General features: G+C 51.5%; 1 protein-coding gene across 3 annotated transcripts; it reads right to left on the bottom strand.

Annotated features, from left to right (window-relative positions):
* Nucleotides 1-286: 286 nt before the first annotated feature.
* GSS (glutathione synthetase) lies at nucleotides 287-16,463 on the bottom strand. 3 transcript variants are annotated; one of them, XM_062589456.1, is made up of 13 exons: nucleotides 16,426-16,463; nucleotides 14,277-14,413; nucleotides 13,245-13,390; nucleotides 11,436-11,511; nucleotides 10,683-10,822; nucleotides 10,420-10,536; nucleotides 9,823-9,903; nucleotides 8,341-8,418; nucleotides 6,459-6,525; nucleotides 4,545-4,739; nucleotides 4,207-4,288; nucleotides 3,428-3,617; nucleotides 287-2,658 (listed from the first exon to the last, which is right to left on the bottom strand). In XM_062589456.1, exons 2-13 carry the CDS (start codon nucleotides 14,403-14,405, stop codon nucleotides 2,535-2,537), a joined length of 1,425 nt encoding a protein of 474 aa, XP_062445440.1. In that variant the 5' UTR covers nucleotides 14,406-14,413; nucleotides 16,426-16,463; the 3' UTR covers nucleotides 287-2,534. The 3 variants fall into 3 exon arrangements, with proteins under 3 accessions (XP_062445440.1, XP_062445438.1, XP_062445439.1); XM_062589454.1 differs by having other exon boundaries at nucleotides 16,411-16,457; XM_062589455.1 differs by lacking the exon at nucleotides 16,426-16,463 and adding an exon at nucleotides 15,674-15,846.
* Between the last annotated feature and the right edge of the window lie 2,476 nt (nucleotides 16,464-18,939).

Genomic DNA, 18,939 nt, shown 5'->3' with positions numbered 1-18,939 from the left:
TCTTTCCAGTTAAGTACATAGAAAAAAAAAAAAAAATATTTCAGTGCAGCTACAAGGGAGATGAGCAAGGAAACAGATCAAAAGGGAAAGGAACGATGACAGCTCTGACTCAGCCCGACAGCCACAAACTTTGACAGCACTGCAATACCTGGTATGGTGATAATTGATATCCATAGTCAAAGGGTCTATCACTGTAAGAAAGAGATGCTCTTGGCACAGAGCAAGGGAACACGAACAAATCTTACTTGCACATATATTCCTCCACAAAACTGACACAAAAACAGCATTCGGATTGCATGAACATTTTAATAAATCTCTGCATGGGGTTAATTAGCCCCTCTCCCCAGTTAAAGAACAACCCAGGAATTGTAAGTCCAGTTACATTAAAAAAAAAAACTGAAAGACTGCCAAGTTCAAAGATTTGTGATTAAAGCACCTAGCCTGAACGTTGCCCAAGGGGGCTGCTGCACAGCTCCAGAGCAGCGATGCACATGGCAGCGTGTAGGCACAGATTCAATCAGCAAATTCACTTAAGAAATGCTGCGTTAAAGATCCATCTCTCAGGCGTCACTAAAAGGAAGGCAGAGCTAAGGCTACGTGAGTGCTTTACCAGGCCACTTCTGAAAGGTTCATCGCATATGTTTCACTATGAATTGCTTGGCTGAGCCAAGGGCTGGCTGGAGGAAGGTCACACCAGTAGAACACGCAAAAGCCCACAGGAATTAGAGCACGTTTTTTTTCCAGGGCACGGAGTAGAGCCCAATTCCTCCCTGCACTGTTCCCACCAATTCATGAAACCTCGAGGGAGACAGCTCTTGCCATCCACTTGCACTGGGACCAGTGTGGCGGCAGTGGCAAAGCCACGGAGGCAGTAACGGGCTGCCACAGCTCTGTCTAGGAACTACCAAACAAACTCCTGTGTCAGAACGCAGCAGGCAGCAACGCCAATCACCTAGCAGCTTGGGCTAGGGTTTCTCCCCTCAGTCTCACCTCTGAGCACTCCTGCTTCCCACCCACAAAGCTACCTGTCTCATCACACCACAAGTCCTGGGGAGGATGATTAAAGAGGTCGGGCCTCCCTGCTGCCATCCTGCCCCCTGCCATGGTTCGTGCTTCCTACTGTAGTGGCAGATCAGGCTGGAGATGTTCAGCGCACAATTCAGCAGGATGCACTGGCATAAGCCCTCATGGATTCAGGAAATATCAACACACTGGCTGATAAAAGACTCCAGTTCACTCTTGCTTTGGGATTTGCCACTATAGTTGAGGGAATCTTGTGCCAAATGGTGCGTGGGGGGTCAGTCACTGCCTCAGCTTGAGCCCAAGGGATGAGGAATACAACAGCAGCCAGCACAAGGCAGCACGAGAGATTTTCTGCCTTTGCACATAAGACCCAACATGGGGAAGCCAGCGTTGTCACTGCAGCCCCTCCTGCCTTTGGGGGTGGCAGCATTATCCTGAAGCGCTCAACTTTCCAACCTGAGGATCCTCATGGAGTGCCACCTCTGGGACGGGAGGATGCTTCTGTTCTCCTTCATCACGAGGCAGGACAGAGGGAGTGGGCAGCGATGTCACCTTCTGTTCAGAGCATGTTACACTACCAGCAGCTAGACGTCCCATTCTTATTGTAGAAAGAGTTGAACGTGGTCCTGAACAGCGAGACAGTTCAACACAGGTAGATAGGCTGCAAGAGGCAACTGGAGCAGAGCTAGCCCCCCTGCCATGGAGAAGGCATAGAGCTCAGGATGGATTCTGCACTGCTGCCTTCCTTGTGTAGCGTAGAAGCACTGCTTGGGATGAACATCCAGTCCAACAAAACCTCCTGAAGGAATTGGGCAAAGCAAGAGTGGGCCAGGTGCCCTTGGATGAATTACACCACAGCAGCTGCCTCTTGCATAGGAGCTGATGATCCTCCAGCATTGGGAAAGGTAGGAATTAGAGTAATAGCCCCTAAGCAAGGGCTGGATCGGCCATGGACATATTGAGCTGGGCTCCCACCTACAGTCTGAAAAGCACTGAGACAGATGGGAAGCACAAGGGGCACTGGGCCACAAAGCCCACAGATGAAGGCTGACACTTTCACAGCCTCCATCTCCTTCCTTTCTCTGGGCTTTGGGTTTCCTCTTCATCTCTGGAAACAAATGTAGCATCAAGGAGCTTAGAACTGGGAACAGCACAAGTGCCTGGTGTAGCACCTTACCCTTCAGCTTTGCAATACATAGCACCGCCTGCAGGCTAGCCCCAAAGAAACATCCAAATCAGTGCAGTGCTGGGAGGTCAGGGCTGGGACATGCACCTGGGGCAAGAACTGGAACCACTGAGCAGGTAGAGGAAGGGAATCTCTTCTCACAGGAGGAATTGCAGATGAGAAGCTGGGGCTGGTCCGCAGCACTTTTGGAATGATTATGTTCATACAGTCCCTTATGATCTCAAACACTCAAGGCCTTGGTAACCACACCCTAAGGAAAACACCCCTGTGGTAGATCAGCAATTCGGGCAGCAGAGTAAGGCAGGCAGGATGGGGTATCACCTCCTCACACCAAGTAGGGAGTGTCCAACACTGCCACACCAGCTGCTACCCCACCGTCCGCATGCTCAATTGCCTTGGTCCGCAGGAGGTGGCCAGCAGACTTGTTCATCACCATCTCCTTACCTCGTCTGCAAAGAAAAGGGCAAATGAACACCTGCAGAGCAAAAAGCTTCTGGCATTTCTACTGACTTGGAGAATTTGACTGACATTCCCCATCAAAGCCACAACCCAGGGCAGTTAATTTGCATGTAAAGCCCCTCTGGTCTAGCGGAGAGGCCTCTGCTAATAACAAAGTTGTGCTTGTTTTCTGCATAGCAAAGACAGTCGTGTGCTCAGCTGGGCCATTTCTGTCAGGTTTCTCTGCTTACAAGCAGTACCAGGTTGTGAATGCTGCCAGAGTACATTTCTTTCTAAAACTGTATGAAAAGGACTTCAATTTATAAATTATGGAAACATCTCCATGGATCTAAGATGGTTTTAAACAAAAACAGCAGTTATTTTTCATTGAGCACAACCACGTTATGCCCTGAGATATTTCTGAGACCTCCAAGGGCTTCAGCAAAGCACTGCTGCTTCACCCAGATCCTGAGAGGCAGCACCCCAAAAAATAAGCAGTGAGATGCTCGTATTTCAGGTGGCCATTACACCAACCTGTTGGCACTGGCTCTGCTGTTTTTAAACAACTTATTTGGCAACAGGTACAGAGCAGCAGTTCAGCACCTGAACCTAGTGCTCAGGAAGTAGCGGACAGGGACAGTGACTGAATGACATCTGTCCCCTCTGCATTCACCTACACAGAGACATCTGCCCTGATACTACGCTCAGACAGTGCAAAGCAGCAAATGTTCCCAAAGCCAGTGCTGGCTACAGCAGGTATCCACCTCAAATGTTTCTTACCTGACATAGACGCCAAAAATCCCAAGCTCAGAGATACACTCTGAAACTTTCAAAGGACTATGTGCCCGCAGCAAGCAATTCTTTGATGGCTGTGGTTTGATCTTATCCATTAGAATGTAAGAGGTTCTCTCAGGGCTGTCTTTGATCTTCTCCAGAACTTGCCTGAGCTCTTCACCATAGAGATTGTTCCCTGAAAACAAAACTAGCAGGTCAAGCACATCCCAACACAGTGGCAGAAGCTGTTTGCCCCAGCTATACAGTTGGCCCAGACAGCCCAAATAGGTGCAGCCTTTGCCATGTGCTGTCTGGGTTCCCCATGGCTCCAGCTCTAGGGGCTGGGGAAGCTTCTTCAGGAGCAGCCCTGTGTTACTACCGTGACTAGCTCCCACTGCATCTGCAGTCAGCAGGAGAGCCAGGCCAGCACCTCAGGAAGGGGCCAACAAGCTGCCTGCTCCACGCCAGCCGAGAACACCTTGCTCTTGCTGTTGAGGCCCATAACAAGCCTTACGGGCTTCCATGTGAGATGCTGGACAGCTCATCCTCAGCTCCGCCACAACACCTTACCAAAGCCAGTAAGGCCACATGAGGTGATGCAAAGAGCTGATGAAGACAGCTGTTTCTAAGCCATAGGCAGGACCTAAATAGCTTTTAAACATGTCAGTGAAGTTCTGTGTGGTACCTATTACGGGAACATAAGAAAGGGGTAGCTACAAGTCATCTGTTTATCCCTCAGCACAGGACCATGACAAAAACCCCCCAGGACCCACTCCAGCTCATACCTCCACCCTCTCGCTGTGGCTTCAGCACAAACCAGTCAGGGTCAGCAATAGCTGTAGCAGCCATCTTGTCACCCTCTTCTCCCTGGCAAGAAAAGATGGCAACATCAAAGCATCATGGAAAAGCAGGGTCTCTTCCACAGCCCCCTCTGAGCAGGATTACCAGGGTCCCTATCAAGGCCACAAAGCCCTCTAAGGAGGTCAGATTTTATAAGGCGCTTCCAAGATCAGTATTAACTGCCACTTGGCAGTTTTCTTAACTGAACAGAAACATTACGCAGGCCAAACACATTCCTGCATGTTCATTCCTGCTCCAGACATGCTCCACTCAGCCCACTCACCAAGTCAAGGGAATAGAGCCCAGCAAATGTTGCTCTTATCCGAGCAACAGATTCTGCATGGCCAGGCAGTAATCTCTCCAGTGTCCCTGGTCGGCTCAGCTCCTGCTGGACCTTCTTGGTCCCAGCAAGTTGGGTAGCAATGTCAGGGCACTTCACTGCCTTTGACCTCTCCAGCAGCAATCGTGCCTCCCAGTTCTAAGACAAAGAGAGAGCAACCATCCCATTAGCAAAAGGGAAAAAAAAGATATATATTCACTCTCTTCTAATTCATTTACTGACATAAAATTCATCTCCTCCCTCTCTGCCTAGCGGAGCTGGGAAGCATGGCACGCTGGAGACAAGCAGACAAATGCACCTGTGGACCTCCTACTGCCTCTGGAAGCAGCACAGCCAGGTTAGTTGAATGCTTCAATTGCATCCCTTCTCTAGCTTGCGCAGTGCTGGTACTTCCAGACAACAGAAAGATCTGATCTGCAACATTATCTCCTCCAGCCTGGTAGTCCTAACACATAATCAGGGGCAGAAAATTATCTACAGTTCAGGTCTTAACTCTTTAAGCAGGTGCTAATATCTGCATTGGACTGTATTGTACAGAAGCAGTTCAGTGCTGCAGGTAAGGCCAGTCCTCAGGAATCCCAGATCCTTGAAGACAAGAGAAAGTCTGGAGAAAGGAAGATCTTCCCTTGGTCGACGAGGATCGGATTAGAGATCATTTAGGCAAGCTTGACAAATTTGTGGGCCCTTATAGGAGGCACCCACGAGTGCTGAGAGAGTTTGCAAATATTATTGCTAGGCCACTGTCCATCATCTTTGAAAGGTCATGGAGAACAGAAGAGGTGCCTGAGGACTGGCAAAAAGCCTGTGTCACTCCAGTCTTCAAGAAGAGCAAGAAGAAGGACCCAGGAAATTCCAGGCCAGTCAGCCTCACCTCCATCCCTGGACAGGGTAATGGAACAGCTCATCCTGGATGTCATCTCTAAGCATATGGAGGAAAAGGAGGTGATCGGGGTAGCCAGCATGGATTCACCACAGGGAGATCATGCTTAACCAACCTGATAGCCTTCTATGATGGAATATCTAGCTGGGTAGATAAGGGAAGAGCAGCAGATGTTGTCTGCTTTGACTTCAGCAAGGCTTTTGACACTGTCTCCTGTAACAGGAAGTGCGGTCTAGATAACTGCACTCGAGTATGGCATCCAGTTCTGGGCTCCCCAGGACAAGAGAGACATGGAGCTACTGGAAAGAGTTCAGCACAGGGCTACAAAGATGATCAGAGGACTGAAGCATCTGCCCTACGAGGAACAGCTGCGAGAGCTGGGCCTGTTTAGCCTGGAGAAGAGAAGACTGAGAGGGAATCTTGTCAATGTTTGTAAGTATCTGAAGGGAGGGTGTCAAGGGGATGGGGACAAACTATTTCCAGTGGTGCTCAATGACAGGACAACATGCAATGGGTTCAAACCGAACACAGGAAGTTCCAACTGAGTACAAGGAAGAACTTCTTTACTGTCAGAGTGACAGAACACTGGAATAGGGTGCCCAGAGAGGCTCTAGTCTCCTTCTCTGGAGATATCCTGCTAACATGCTGTAGGTGACGCTGCTTGAGTAGGCGGGTTGGACTAGATGATTTCCAGAGGTCCCTTCCAGGCTCAACCATTCTGTGCTTCTGCGATAAGTGAACCACATGAATAGTTCCTGGAGGAGAAAACTGTTCATTTTTCTTATCGCCTGTGAGGAAGCATTACGAGTATGCCAGGGGCACTTGTACATATTGCAGAGTTACAGCTTCCCAGTGCAATCAGCCATGCTGGACAGCACTTATCCTACCCAGAAAAGGGCTGATCCCATCTGGGGTCATGAGAAGTTTCAGACCTGCCGGGCACTGCAGCTTCTCAGATCACAGCAGTCAGTACTAACCTGCAGATCATAGTTTTTTGGCACGTAGCCCTCTCTGTAGTACACCACTGCTACCTCCTGGCCATCTCTGGAACAGAAGTCAAAAACAATCACCAAATCAGGCCAGCCCCTTCACACCTCTACCTTAGACCTCCAACACCCCAGGGGCCACGTAGACTGCTCTGGGACATGATGGTGTCTGACAGACAAAGTGTTATGGGACTGGGCCTAGCAGCTGGCTGGGCTGCAGCAGCCAGAGCTTCTCCCACACCAACAGAGCAGGTCTAAGCCTCCATACGGAAATGTCCACGCTTTTAATAAGGTGCTTGAGACAGACACTTCAATACTTTCCTCCAAGAAAGGCCCACTCCAATATTTTGAGGTCCACATTTGTATGCGACTCCCATGGCAACCACAGTTACTGCTTACATCAAAAAGTATCACTGAACAACCATCTAGTTCAGTTACAGCGGGTCCCGCCTGTGTTTTCCTACGCAGGCATTGCCCCCAGACTGTCTCACTGCAAAGTCAGCATGACAGGGCTTCAGTGAAGCCAAAACTCCCTTTTAAGCTCATCTTTGTTTTTCTCTCCACATCCCTGCCCTCTTCACATTTGCCTCTTCTCCTTGGCATCCTGAGCATGCTGTTCTGTTCTTCCTCATGCGGGGGATCAGCCTGGCTGAACTCCCAGAGGAAGCTCTCTTCTCTGCAAGAGAAAGCTGATGCTACAAACCCCTTTGCTCCTCTCCATGGAGCTCCAGCTGGCTTGCCCTGCCCCGAGACACAGGGAGCTGGCATCAGGCCTCTATGCGACTAAGTGATGTCTTGATAATTCACATACTCAGCCCAGAAGGGAGGTAAGAATCTAATTTTTTAAATAGCTTTTGCTACTAGGAGCCAGGCCTAAGACATTCTTGGAGCTGAGAGGTCCTTCTCCAATGGCAGCTCAGGGGCATGACACCAACTCAACATCCTGCCCAGGCACCAAAATATCCTGTGAACTGCTGCCCGCATACCTGCAGCACCACACACTCAAGCTTTGGCCATATAAACTGTGCATGGTCAGGGAATAACGACGAAGAAGCTGGGTAGCAGCTAGGGACTGTAATTTAAAGGCAGTCATCAGTAAAGACAGAGGAAGCTCTGGAGGAAGCACGGTGGAGACTCTCTCCCCTTAAGACATCTGTCATACCCAAGCAGTTAATCAGTTAAATGTGGCAAAAACACCAAATGTGCATTGAAAAATTAATCTAAACAGAAATAACAAACAGAAATAACACTAGCATGAAACCATCTCTTCTTTTAGGTTTGTGTAGCTCCAAGTACATTACCCTGGAAAAGAGGATAAATACCACACCTGAAATCAACTGCCTTGCTGTAAGAGAAGTCTGTAAGTCCACGTCCCACTCTTTGCAGGGAACGGATGAGAAGCTGAATGCATTCAAAACTAACAAATCCTGTAAGGACACGTAATACTTTCTCCTCTACTAATAACGCAGTCCAATTCCCACTAGCAGAGCATCACGTGAATGGTAAACAGGAAACATCTCTGGGGAAACTTCTGAAATAGCCAGTACTTTTCATAGCAGCTGTATGTGACGGAAGCAAAAATCCTGAAGAGCTCTGAAGATTGTAACTTGAAGGTGGGAAAATATGTCTCCATGTGTAAGGGGCTAAAATGTATATGCAAAATTGCACCAACACAGAAAACAAAATAATTTGCGCTGCACAAGAAACAGCAGCAGCCCTGAAACACAGAAGACAACAGCATTCTCAGAGAGCCACTATTAACACTCAAAAACATACCACTGAAAATTCCCATTTAAAGGCCATAAAATTGTCGTACAGCCAACTGTGCGTACCTAACAGACAGCCATGAATGCGCACCTTGGCTCATACTCACATATACAGCCTCCTGGCATCATCTAGAGACCCCTTTTCAAACACGTCTCTGAACTGCTTCCTGATGACCCGAATATTCCTGTAAGAGAGGAACAGGAGAGTCTGTGCATAGAGTTAATTGTGATAGAAGTCAGAAGTGGAACCACTGAACCCATCAAGGAGGATGCGTAGGCTCTTTCAGAAGTAACTTCATGCTTTCCACTATGGAGCAGGTCAAACCAGTCCCTGTTTTCAGCATTCATCCTCTGTCTCCAGCCTGAACACTGTAGGAAGCAGAATGTGCTTAAACACGCTGGATTTTTCCATATTCACCTCTCACCTTCTAAAGTATTTCTAAGAGAATTCAGTATTCTGCTTCTTTTATCCGTACATGACAGATTTATTCACTGTTGGCTTCAAAGCCAAAACATGCAGATAGAAGTTTTACTTCCCAGATGCTTCCCTACTTCATGCTTTACAGTCTTTTCTCCTCAAAGAGGCAGTGTGGTCTTGCTGATGTAGAGACACAAACAGCAGCACAAACAGCAGCCAGTATTTTTCCTACAAAGCTGTGACCTTTGTAGGTCTCCTGCTGCACCAACAGTCTGGAGGGGCTCAGGGCTAGATGACATCAAAACACTCCCCTCCCCAGTGCCCTTTAATCCACATCACATTGCTTACTTTGCACAGATCTTTCACAAAGGTCCTTGAAGCTTCCTTAATTAAGCTTTTGTGAAACATCATGTGCCTAGTCCTGAGCAGGAGAACAAGTAGGACTCATTAACCCAGCTCTGCTCCTGACTGTCCTGTTGGAGAGACCTGTCTCACATGAAAGTCACCATTGCTGCAGCTCCCAGGAATACACAGGCACAAAGTCCACAAGAAATTGGCCCAGCAGACCAGAGGCTTTGATCACTGCAGTTATTTCCAGCAAAGAGCAAGTCTGCGGCACTGGGAGGTGGGTGGGAAGATTAAGATAGGTGTGCTGAGGCTAGGCAGAAGGCCACTGAAGGAACGCTGAAGAAAGCTGCCTAACAGATCTCAGCAATAAGTCTAAGATAAAGGTTGTCCCATTACATATCATGACATATCCTCTCCCAGTAGAGAAAATATATATATATTCTTTTGCTTTATTATTCACAGCAGCTGACAGAGTAAAAAGCAAATGGACTCTGCACATCCTCATCTTGAGGGGGAGGTTTAGTTCCGTTGGTTAGAGCATGGTACTGCTAATGCCAAGGTCACAGGTTCAATCCTCTTATGGGCTCCACTGAGGGTTGGACTGGATGATCTCCAGAGGTCCCTTCCAATCTTATCATTCTATGATCTTTCCATGACCTGCTCTTACACTCTCAAAGCCTTGTCTGCTTGAAAGGAGAGCCTAGAGAACAAGTGGGCCTGACAAGCTGCCTTGAGGGAAACCTTTATCAGTCACTCTGCTTCTCTTTCCCTGCCAAAACTGTACCATCTCCTTCCTTCCTTATCCCAAGAAATTAACCATTACCTGTTCCAAAGTTCATTTTCTACACACCGCTGATCAAAAATATTCCTTTGGACTTCCTCCACCAGGAACATCACCACAGCGCTGGAAACAATATCAAGAGCATAATTAAACTCAGAAACACTACACACGCATCCAGAATCACATGCTTTTGATCTCTTTGAGGTCCAGCCTTCCTGCAGTGCTCCTGCTATGTTTCTTCAGCATTTCTAAGGGTGAGCATGCAAATGGAGAGCAGTATGGATGCTACATCATTAACAAGCTACTGCAGGGCATAAGCACAAAGGGAAAAGGACAAGACGAGAACTGAGCACCATGCAGCAATCTTGAACCACACTACTCCTCTAGAGTCACTCTGCAGCACATCGAGGATTGACTGGACACCCTGTGCACAAAGAGGCCCAAAACAGCAGCCCTGCAGGCTAAGACAACAGTATTGCTCTTCACAGGATGGCCACAACCTTTTCAAGAGCAGCTTGTCTATCAAACAGGCATCTTACAAAAAGTGCAATTTAAGGGGAAAAAAAAGAAAAAAGAAAAAAAGCATGCAACCCAAGGGAAACAAGATCACACAGCCTCCAGCAGCTTTTCTCTCCTTACCTTTGTGACCCATACAGCTCCCAGGCTTTAGCAATACCCAAGGCAAGCCCTTCTGATGGATTGTTGGGCAGCAGACGCGATGCCTCCTCAGATTTTCCCAGCACCTTTAACACCCGCCTGTGGCACAAAAGAAGCTCTGAATCTCATGACAGCCACTGCCCAGACTTGTAGAGCAGGTCTTTGGAGATCATGCAAGGACAGATGGTAACAGGCCCCACCACACAGCTACCACAATGCCTTGGTGGCAGAGCTGGCTTCCTTACCGATGAACAGCTAGAGTTCGGGAGGTGAGGCCTCCGAAGCTGGCAGCAATGGTGTTTATTTCGATCTGCTTCAGAGCCGGTGTCCCATCCACATCACAGTCAAACATGTAATCAGAGCGGTTTATGCCTAAAAACACAGACTGAAACAGAGAGGAAGTGAGGTGAAGTGAGGGCAAGTTTCCGTTTTCCTACATGCCTGGAATAACAGAAAAGTTCTCTTGTTGCCTTTTACTGCAAATATCTTTGATGACCTCACTTCAAAATTCTCCTGGGGGCAGATTCAGTCACTCTCACTTTGATAAATACCTATGTACGACCTGCCTGTGAGTCCTTTGGCCCTTGTTCAGATCCCGCAAACCTCCTCAGTACTCCAGAGGAGCTAACACCTGAGAGAAAATGAGCTTCCGCAAGGACAAGCCCTCCAGAGAAGGTCCTGACAGAGCACGTAGAAGGCATCCCTGATTCTCCCAAGACTCACAGAAGACAAGACAAGCAGGTATTAAACCTTCCCGGTCGAGACCTGGCTGTTTCCAGCAGCACTATCCAAAAGGCATGCCTGCCAAATGGGACAAAATACTGAGCTCGCAGGTTGGAACTGACCGAGATATCGTAAACTAAGGAGCAACCTGCTAGGACAATTCAAAGCCAAGAGCAGCAACGAAGCTTGCAGACACAGATAAAAGGCAATCGCACTGCAAAGCAAAATGGCAAGGCTGCTAATGGCTGCTTTGATGGGGTCTTCTGCTAAGGTACCTGAGCCAATCCTTCTTCCAAAACTTGCGTGTAGATTCTGAAGAGTCGAGCTGTAAAGTCATCTACCTTGATGGTGCTAGAGAGAAAGAACGAACAAATAAGACCCCATAGAGTGTCGGAGAGAAACAAGAGAATTCCTTCTTCTCTCAGGAAACAAACAAACAAAAAAACCCTCCAAAATCCCCACCCCTACCAGGAACATTTTCCAGCAGAAATTTCAGATCTGTGGCCAGATCAAGTCCTGCAGCACTATTAAGCATCACACCATGAAAGCCTCCTCCTTCAAGGGCCACAGTGCATAACCCAAATCCAGTTTGCTCAGTACAGCTATACTACTAAAAGCACCTTTGTGCAGAGATAACTAATTTGCAGGTAAGCAAAGGCAAAGAAACACAGAAAAACTCCCTAGACAGAGAAAAGAAATCAGGAATCTCTCTGTGCCACTACAAAGTTCACAGAAGAAACTTCAGGAGTTTCAACAAATTCCTCTGCCTGTTGGGCTCCAAATCCTGTGCATTGTGGTGCCAAGCACTTTGTGGGCCTGCTAGCAGAGTCTAGTTTTCCCCCAGAGTCCAAAATTCCTGAGCTAATTATGAGCAGCACCTCCAAAGTACAGCCCTGGGGCACAGCGGAGGAGTGGGCACAGGGCAGGGAGCAGAACCCGAAGCTCTGCGTTCCTTAACCACAGGTATAAACATGCCTCCAGCCACAGCTCTACTTGCAGGTAGCTATGGAGCAGGCACAAGGGCTCAAGCAGCTCCAAGGGGTTAGGCTTTAGCAAAACATGGACTTTGCTGGTAAGCAATCTCATTTTGTCTGTCCCTGCAGCAAGGTGCCAGAGGGCCAGCATCTGTGCAGCCAGGCAGCAGAGAACAAGCAGCACAAAGGAAAATGGGTTTTGTGGAAGCATCAACCCTCCGGATTACAAGGACCACAATCACGGCCATCTCCTAGAGGGGAAGAAGCCCTGAAGGGGATCATCCTGCCTGCTCCTGCAGGTGTTTAACTCCTGTATTAGCTCAGTCCCATCCAAGGCCTTGGCTCCATCTCTGTGCATTCAGCCAGAGCACCACGGCCACATGCCCCATGCCTGCCCCTCCTCAGCCCCTCGAAGGGCTCAGACTCCTGTCTGCCCCTCTACTCCAGGGAGGGTTACTCCTGCAAAGGGCAACAGCCACAGATAAATCCAGGAGAGCCCATAAGCCAGAGCCTGGCTGACCTGCCAGCACCCAGAGCACCACTGCAAAGGCAGGGGACGGGGCAATTCGATCAGGGGTAAGGGTGAGGAAGGAACAAACACCTTCTCTTAGCAACTGTGGCAGGCAGCAGAACTGTTGATTATCAGACAGTAACGGCCACACAGCAGATGTAAAACAAGACCAAAACAGACTACCAAATCTGGGACTCAAAGACACCTCCAGCAACTCGAATTTAAAGCCTAGGGGCCAGCAAGCTCACAAGTGAGAAGCCACTGGCCTAGAAAGCTGGCTAAACTGAAGATCATTGCATGGGTCCGTTCTTGGCCAGACCTTGCATCTTTGGTGAGGCCCACGGAGACCTTGGAGCACAAAGAGTTGATGAAAATTAATCTTAGGACAAGTAATACTGCAAAGAATAGGCGATTCTTGCAGAGGATAAGCATGCCTATGCTCTAACACACTCAGCATGAAAGACGTATGTATGGAAGCTGGGAATGCCTGAAAGCAGTATAAGAAACATCAGGGAAAGGCATAAGCTGAAGAGCAATAAATGCTTTACATTTAAAATATTTCTTTAAAAGGCATCATCAAAAATTATGTATCTATATACCTAGCAAGAGTACGCTCCAGGAACTCTTTGTTTTGGCTAATGGCATCCACAAGCAGGTTAAAATCTTGCTGAACAGCATATGCTTGTTCAAACAGGGCACTTGGTACAGCTGATGGGAGCAATGTGAAGGGAGCATAATTCACCACCTGAAAACAAGGATCCAGCGAAAGAGAAGTTAGGTCTCTCCCCAAAATGCTACAATATTGGAAACCCACCCCAGATTATGCCGCAGTCTTTAAAAGCAGATGCTTCCTCTGCTTGTTTGAAGGTTCAAGCCATCTTATCTCCCCAGCTCTTTCAGCGCGCCACAGACAGGACACACGGCCTGAAACCTGCTGACTGCTAACTTTGGACGGCTTTGTTTTTTAGGTCATTCATGGGGGACTGTGGAGGTAGAAGCAGCTGCTTCAGAGCTAAAGCTGGGCTGAGTCCTTCCACCTAAAGGAAACTACTTCCACCTTGATGGGAGAATGCCTCCCCAACTCCTCTGTTTCAGAGGAAAAGTGAATCTGCCAGTTCTAGGTTTTGGCCATCAGTGCATCTTATTCTGAGCTCTGCTCATTTAGTCACAGGTCCCATTTACCCCGGGCCCCTGGCTCTACAGCTCCCGGCTCACCCCACTGCTCAGGCACAAGGCCACTCTCAAAGCCAAAATATTACACTGGACAGAAGATCTCCTCTTTCACCACAATTTTTATGAGCTAAGAGACACTGGCAGTGAATCTGGCCTCTCCTCCCATGCCCTCCCCTCCTCTGCCTCACACCTCTCGAGATTCCCTTGAGCCCCTTCAGCAACCGAGCAGAGCCTGGGCTTGGCACAAAGAGCAATCCCATGGAGAAGACCTTCCTCCATGAACCTCAGCTAGCTCTGAGGGCAGCTGGCTGCCTGCCACTGGCCTCTGTAGGAGGCCACCACCAAAACATTTCATTTCCTTGGATAGGGAAGTGCATTTCCCTCCTCTGCAGTGACGCCTCTTGCACTTTGCTGACTCACTCTGACCACGATCAAACGCACTTTGTTCTGGCACTTACGTCTGAAGCATTGGGCTCTTTCTCGGTCCGCATCAGCACGCCTTCGAGGAGCGCGGCATCCACAGCGAGCGCTGCTGCCTCCCGGATGACCGGCTCGTTATACAGGACATCTTCCCACAGGGCAGCCATTGCCAGTACTGAGGAGACGGAACAGAAGTCACCTGCCTGGCCCCAAGTCTCACAACCTTTCCCATTTCACAGCAGCAGGCAGGAGGGTTGGTGGTGGGCCAGAGGAAACTCAGGCAGGTAATTTGGGGAGACGTCACTCTGTAGGAGCTCAGGTACACATGTGAGGAGGGTGCAGACAGCGCAGACGCCTCGGGCAACGTTGTTGCTGGAGAGCTACCACAACCTTTTTCAAACACGGCTCTCCCCGGCTTCCCATGCTGAAGGGAAAACGCCAGTCAAATTTGGGTCCAGCCCTGATCCCTCCACTTCAGGGAGGAGGGTTGTCTTTAGACTCACACTGGCAAACATGGAAATAATGTCCAGAGAGCGAGACTGACGCGCGGAGTGCAGTTTGACGGCGCAGAGGCACCCGGCTAGCTCCGTACGAACGGCACGGCTGCAGAGCTGCGCTCCACGTCAACGCACCCTGCTCCTGCAGCCCACGGCAACCCAGGCGTGTGCCACAGTGCACCAGCACCTCCGGGCGACAGCGCTGCAACACTGGCTCGCTCCTGATCCGGGTGGTAGTACAGGACACTAATTAAGGCGTAATTAGCGTTTTGTCACAGCAGTCAGCAGAGGGGCATTCCCAGAGCAAACTGTGGTGTTCACGGCCCAAGCCTGCTCAGCTTAGAAGGGCAACACGGCTGTTTTATGCGTGGGCTACGGCAATACTCGGACGCATGCGCGCGCTGGATGAAGGCGCCTCCTCATCACGGGTGCTGCGCACACCCCAGCCCGGGATCCATTCCTCCGGGGCAAGCGGAGGACCCACGGAGCGGCGAGGCCGTGCACGCAGCTTAGCAGTCAGCACCGCGAGTCCTGGGGCTGGAGACGGCGGTTCGTCACGACTCTTAGAAAACCCTTATTCGAAACTTTTACGGCACTGCATGACCAGGAGAGCTGCTGACCCAGCTCCAGGCAGGATGCGACTCCCGCAGCGAGAGGTCAGGGCTGAAGCAGCGATCAGAAGTCAAAAAGGGGGCGGCAGCAGCGGCAAAACCAGCACCGCTCGCCCCCTCCAGCACTTCTGTTCACAGCTGAATTTACCGCTGCGTCGTCGCTGTTACAAAGCGGCTTGGGGAAGAGTGACCCCTCTTATCCTCGTAAGGGAGGTCTGCGGCCTCTTAACCCAAGTATTGCTCCTTCTCAGGCGAGGAGCTGCCTTTGGTGGTGCAGAAACGAGCGTGTAGGGCCGAGGCAGCTCCGCACCCCAGCACCCTCCTCACCTCGCAGCACGCTCCTGCGCCCGCCTGAACCTGTCGCTGCCCCGCGAGTCAGGGGCTCGGTTTCTCGTGCCCCAGGAGGGTGCTGAGCGCTGCCAGCCCGGCCGGGGACGCCGGCCTGGCTCCCAGCGACCCCCAGTCCCTCGCCTGGGCCTCGACCCCGGTGCCCGCGGAGGGGCGGCAGCCCTGTCCCGGCGCCCAGGCTCAGCTGCACCATCCTCTGCCAGCCCTGACCCCCAAGGAGAACTGCCCGGAGCACAGCCCCCCGCACCCAGCACCCCACAACCCTCTGCACCCAGCACCCCGCCTGTGCCCAGCACCCCACAGCCCCCTGCACCCAGCACCCCGCCTGCGCCCAGCACCCCACACCCCCCTGCACCCAGCCCCTTACACCCAGCCCCTTGCTTGCACCCAGCACCCCACAGGTACCTGCACCCAGCCCCTTGCACCCAGCCCCTTGCCTGCACCCAGCACCCCACAGCGCTCTGCACTCAGACCCCTGCACCCTGCCTGCGCCCAGCACCCCACAGCTCCCTGCACCCAGCACCCTGCCTGCGCCCAGCACCCCACAGCCCCCTCCACCCGGCGCCCTGTGTTCAGCACCCCACTCACTGACTGACCGACCGACCGACCGACCGACCGACCGACCTGCCCGCCCGCCCGCCCGCCCCCAGCCCCCTACTCCCCGCCCTGAGTCCCGCACCGCACAGCCCCCCGGCGCCCCCGCGCCCCGACCCTACCTGCCGCCTCCGCACCTCGCCCGCTGCGCGCCGCCGCGCCGCGCCGCCCCAGACGATTGGCCAAGCCGCTGCTTCCGCCCCACCTCGGCGGCCGACTGGCAGCGCCGTGGGCCTATCAGCGCGGGGCAGGACGGTACCACTCCGCGCCGCCATAGCTGGGGGGGAGCTGCGGCTCAGTGACCGGCTGCGCATGCGCGGCCGCAACAGGGGCGGGGCGCCCTGCAGGGTGGAGCAGGCCGGGCGCCCGAGGGCGGGGACGGACGGGCCGCGATCCCGGGGCGGGAGTGCGTCACAGCGCGGCATGACGTCATGCTGTGACGTCAGGCGGGGGACCCCGGACGGCGGCGGAAGTAGGGGCGGGGAAAGGCAGGAGGGGTGGAGCTGGCAGGTGAGAGGGGCCTCGACGGGGGGAGGGGTGCCCGGGCACCCCATGGGGTGGGGTGATGGGGGGCTGCCCATGGGGTGGGGGTGTGGGAGGACACCCCATGGGGCGAGTGATGGGGGGGCTCCCCATGGGGTGTGAGGGTGTAGGAGGACACCCCATGGGGCAAGTGATGGAGGGGGCTCCCCATGAGGTGTGGGGGTGTAGGAGGACACCCCATGGGGCAAGTGATGAGGGGGCTCCCCATGGGGTGGGGGTGTGGGAGGACACCCCATGGGGCGAGGTGGTGGTGGGGGCTCCCCATGGGGTGTGGGGGTGTAGGAGGACACCCCATGGGGCAAGTGATGTAGGGGGCTCCCCATGGGGTGTGAGGGTGTAGGAGGACACCCCATGGGGCAAGTGATGGAGAGGGCTCCCCATGGGGTGTGGGGGTGTAGGAGGACACCCCATGGGGCAAGTGATGGGGGGGCTCCCCACTGGGGGTGGTGATGTGGGGAGGACACCTCATGGGGCAAGGTGATATGCGGGGTCACCTAATGAGGTGAGGTGATATGGAGGGGACACACCATGGGGTGAGGTGATCTGGAGGGTCACCTCATGAGATGAGATGATGTGGCAGTACGTCATGAGCTGAGGTGACATGGGGGCACCCTATGGGACGAGGTGATGCAGGGGACACCCTATGGGGTGAGATAATGTAGGAGTGGACCACATGGGGCGATGTGATGTCAGGGGGGGACCCCAGTGGGTGAGGTGACACACGGGGCACAGTGAGTGATGCGGTAGCAGCATGTGGGGTGAGATGACTATGGAGTGTCCTGCTCTGGAGCCTTCCCCATGGGGTGAGATGGTGTGGGGGCACTCCCTGGAACAAGCTGATCGGGGGGCCTCCCCGGGAGGAGCTGGCACTGCAGTGTCCCCGTGGAATTACAGGAATGCAGTCAGAGTATGTAGAGATGCGGCGAGGAAGGCTAAGGCCCAGCTGGAACTGAGTCTGGCGAGGGATGTCAAGGACAACAGGAAGGGCTTCTCAACTACATCAGCAGCAGGAGGAGGACTAGGGAGAATGTGGGCCCGCTGCTGAATGGGGCAGGGGACCTGGCGACAAGGGATACAGAGAAGGCCCATTTCAAAAATCATAAGATATAAATTACATATTTTGGGGCGAAAATAAAATCCCATTTGAGGCAAAGGGAATGGCCTGGCCCTTAGAAGTACGCAGTACTCGGAAGTACGCAGTGCTGGCATGTGTGGATAAATCTGTTGTCTTGGCTATAAAACAGTGGTGCATTAACAGATGAGAGAACAAGTTTACTAGGTCTTTTCCATTTCCCACCCTTATGGAAACCCACCACATAGTTACATTATGTGTTTCTCAGTCCTGAGATGTCTGTGTAGGGACTGCGGTTCTCTCTGATGAAGCTTGTGACGGTTTCTGCCCCTGCGACGTGGCTTTGCCCAGTGATGTGGGTATGATTTTGCTTTTACTGGTCTCGGTGCACGGCAGACAAAGGAGAGGAGGCTGTCGTGTGGCAACTGTCATACCAACCCTCTCGTCCCAGCTGAGGCCAATGGCAGGGAACACTCCCTACACGTACTCACCTTGGGCTTGGTGAAAGATTGTGATTTCTTTAGGAGAAATATTTTTTGTTGCATTGCTAGAGCATGGTTCAACTCTGAAGAACTACTGCAGAATAGATGCAATACCAATAGCGATGTGTTGGCTTTGGAAAGGTCTTCTCTACCAAGTGAAGGTGTCCAACTTTCCCATTAGCTTCAGAAACCATGTAATGTGCTGTGAATAGTGAATGTGATTTCTGTACAAGTTTCACCCTTATAGGACTGAAGGCAACTTCCAAATATTTCTTTAAAAACAAACAAACAAACAAACAAACCTTAGATGATGTTCACATTTTAGGTGCTATGTCCAGTGGGAGCACAACATGGTGTGACACTGAAATGACTCTATTGTTAATTGTTCCTGCTAGAAAGCAAATGCTTTGCACAATCACTGTGGTTGCAAAGGTAAAATAGACATTAGACTTCAAATCTTGGCTATGCTCCAGGAATGTTTTGATTTGAAGAATGAATGGGTTGCCTGAAGAGATTGTGGAGTCTCCTGCTTTGGACATATTCAAAACGCACCT

Source organism: Rhea pennata, chromosome 16 (assembly GCF_028389875.1).
Source record: "Rhea pennata isolate bPtePen1 chromosome 16, bPtePen1.pri, whole genome shotgun sequence".
NCBI lineage: Eukaryota > Metazoa > Chordata > Aves > Rheiformes > Rheidae > Rhea > Rhea pennata.
Note: the sequence above shows the minus strand (reverse complement) of the source record. Positions and strands in the feature narration are given on the sequence as shown.

Bases quoted from the DNA above. Each gene is read 5' to 3' on its own strand.
- GSS (XM_062589456.1), bottom strand. From the start codon at position 14,405: ATGGCTGCCCTGTGGGAAGATGTCCTGTATAACGAGCCGGTCATCCGG. The intron at 11,512-13,244 runs GTATATAGATAC...CTTTCTCTCTAG, and splicing joins CTGGAGCGTACTCTTGCTAG to CACCATCAAGGTAGATGACT. The intron at 8,419-9,822 runs GTAATGGTTAAT...CCTCTCTTACAG, and splicing joins GAAAATGAACTTTGGAACAG to GAATATTCGGGTCATCAGGA.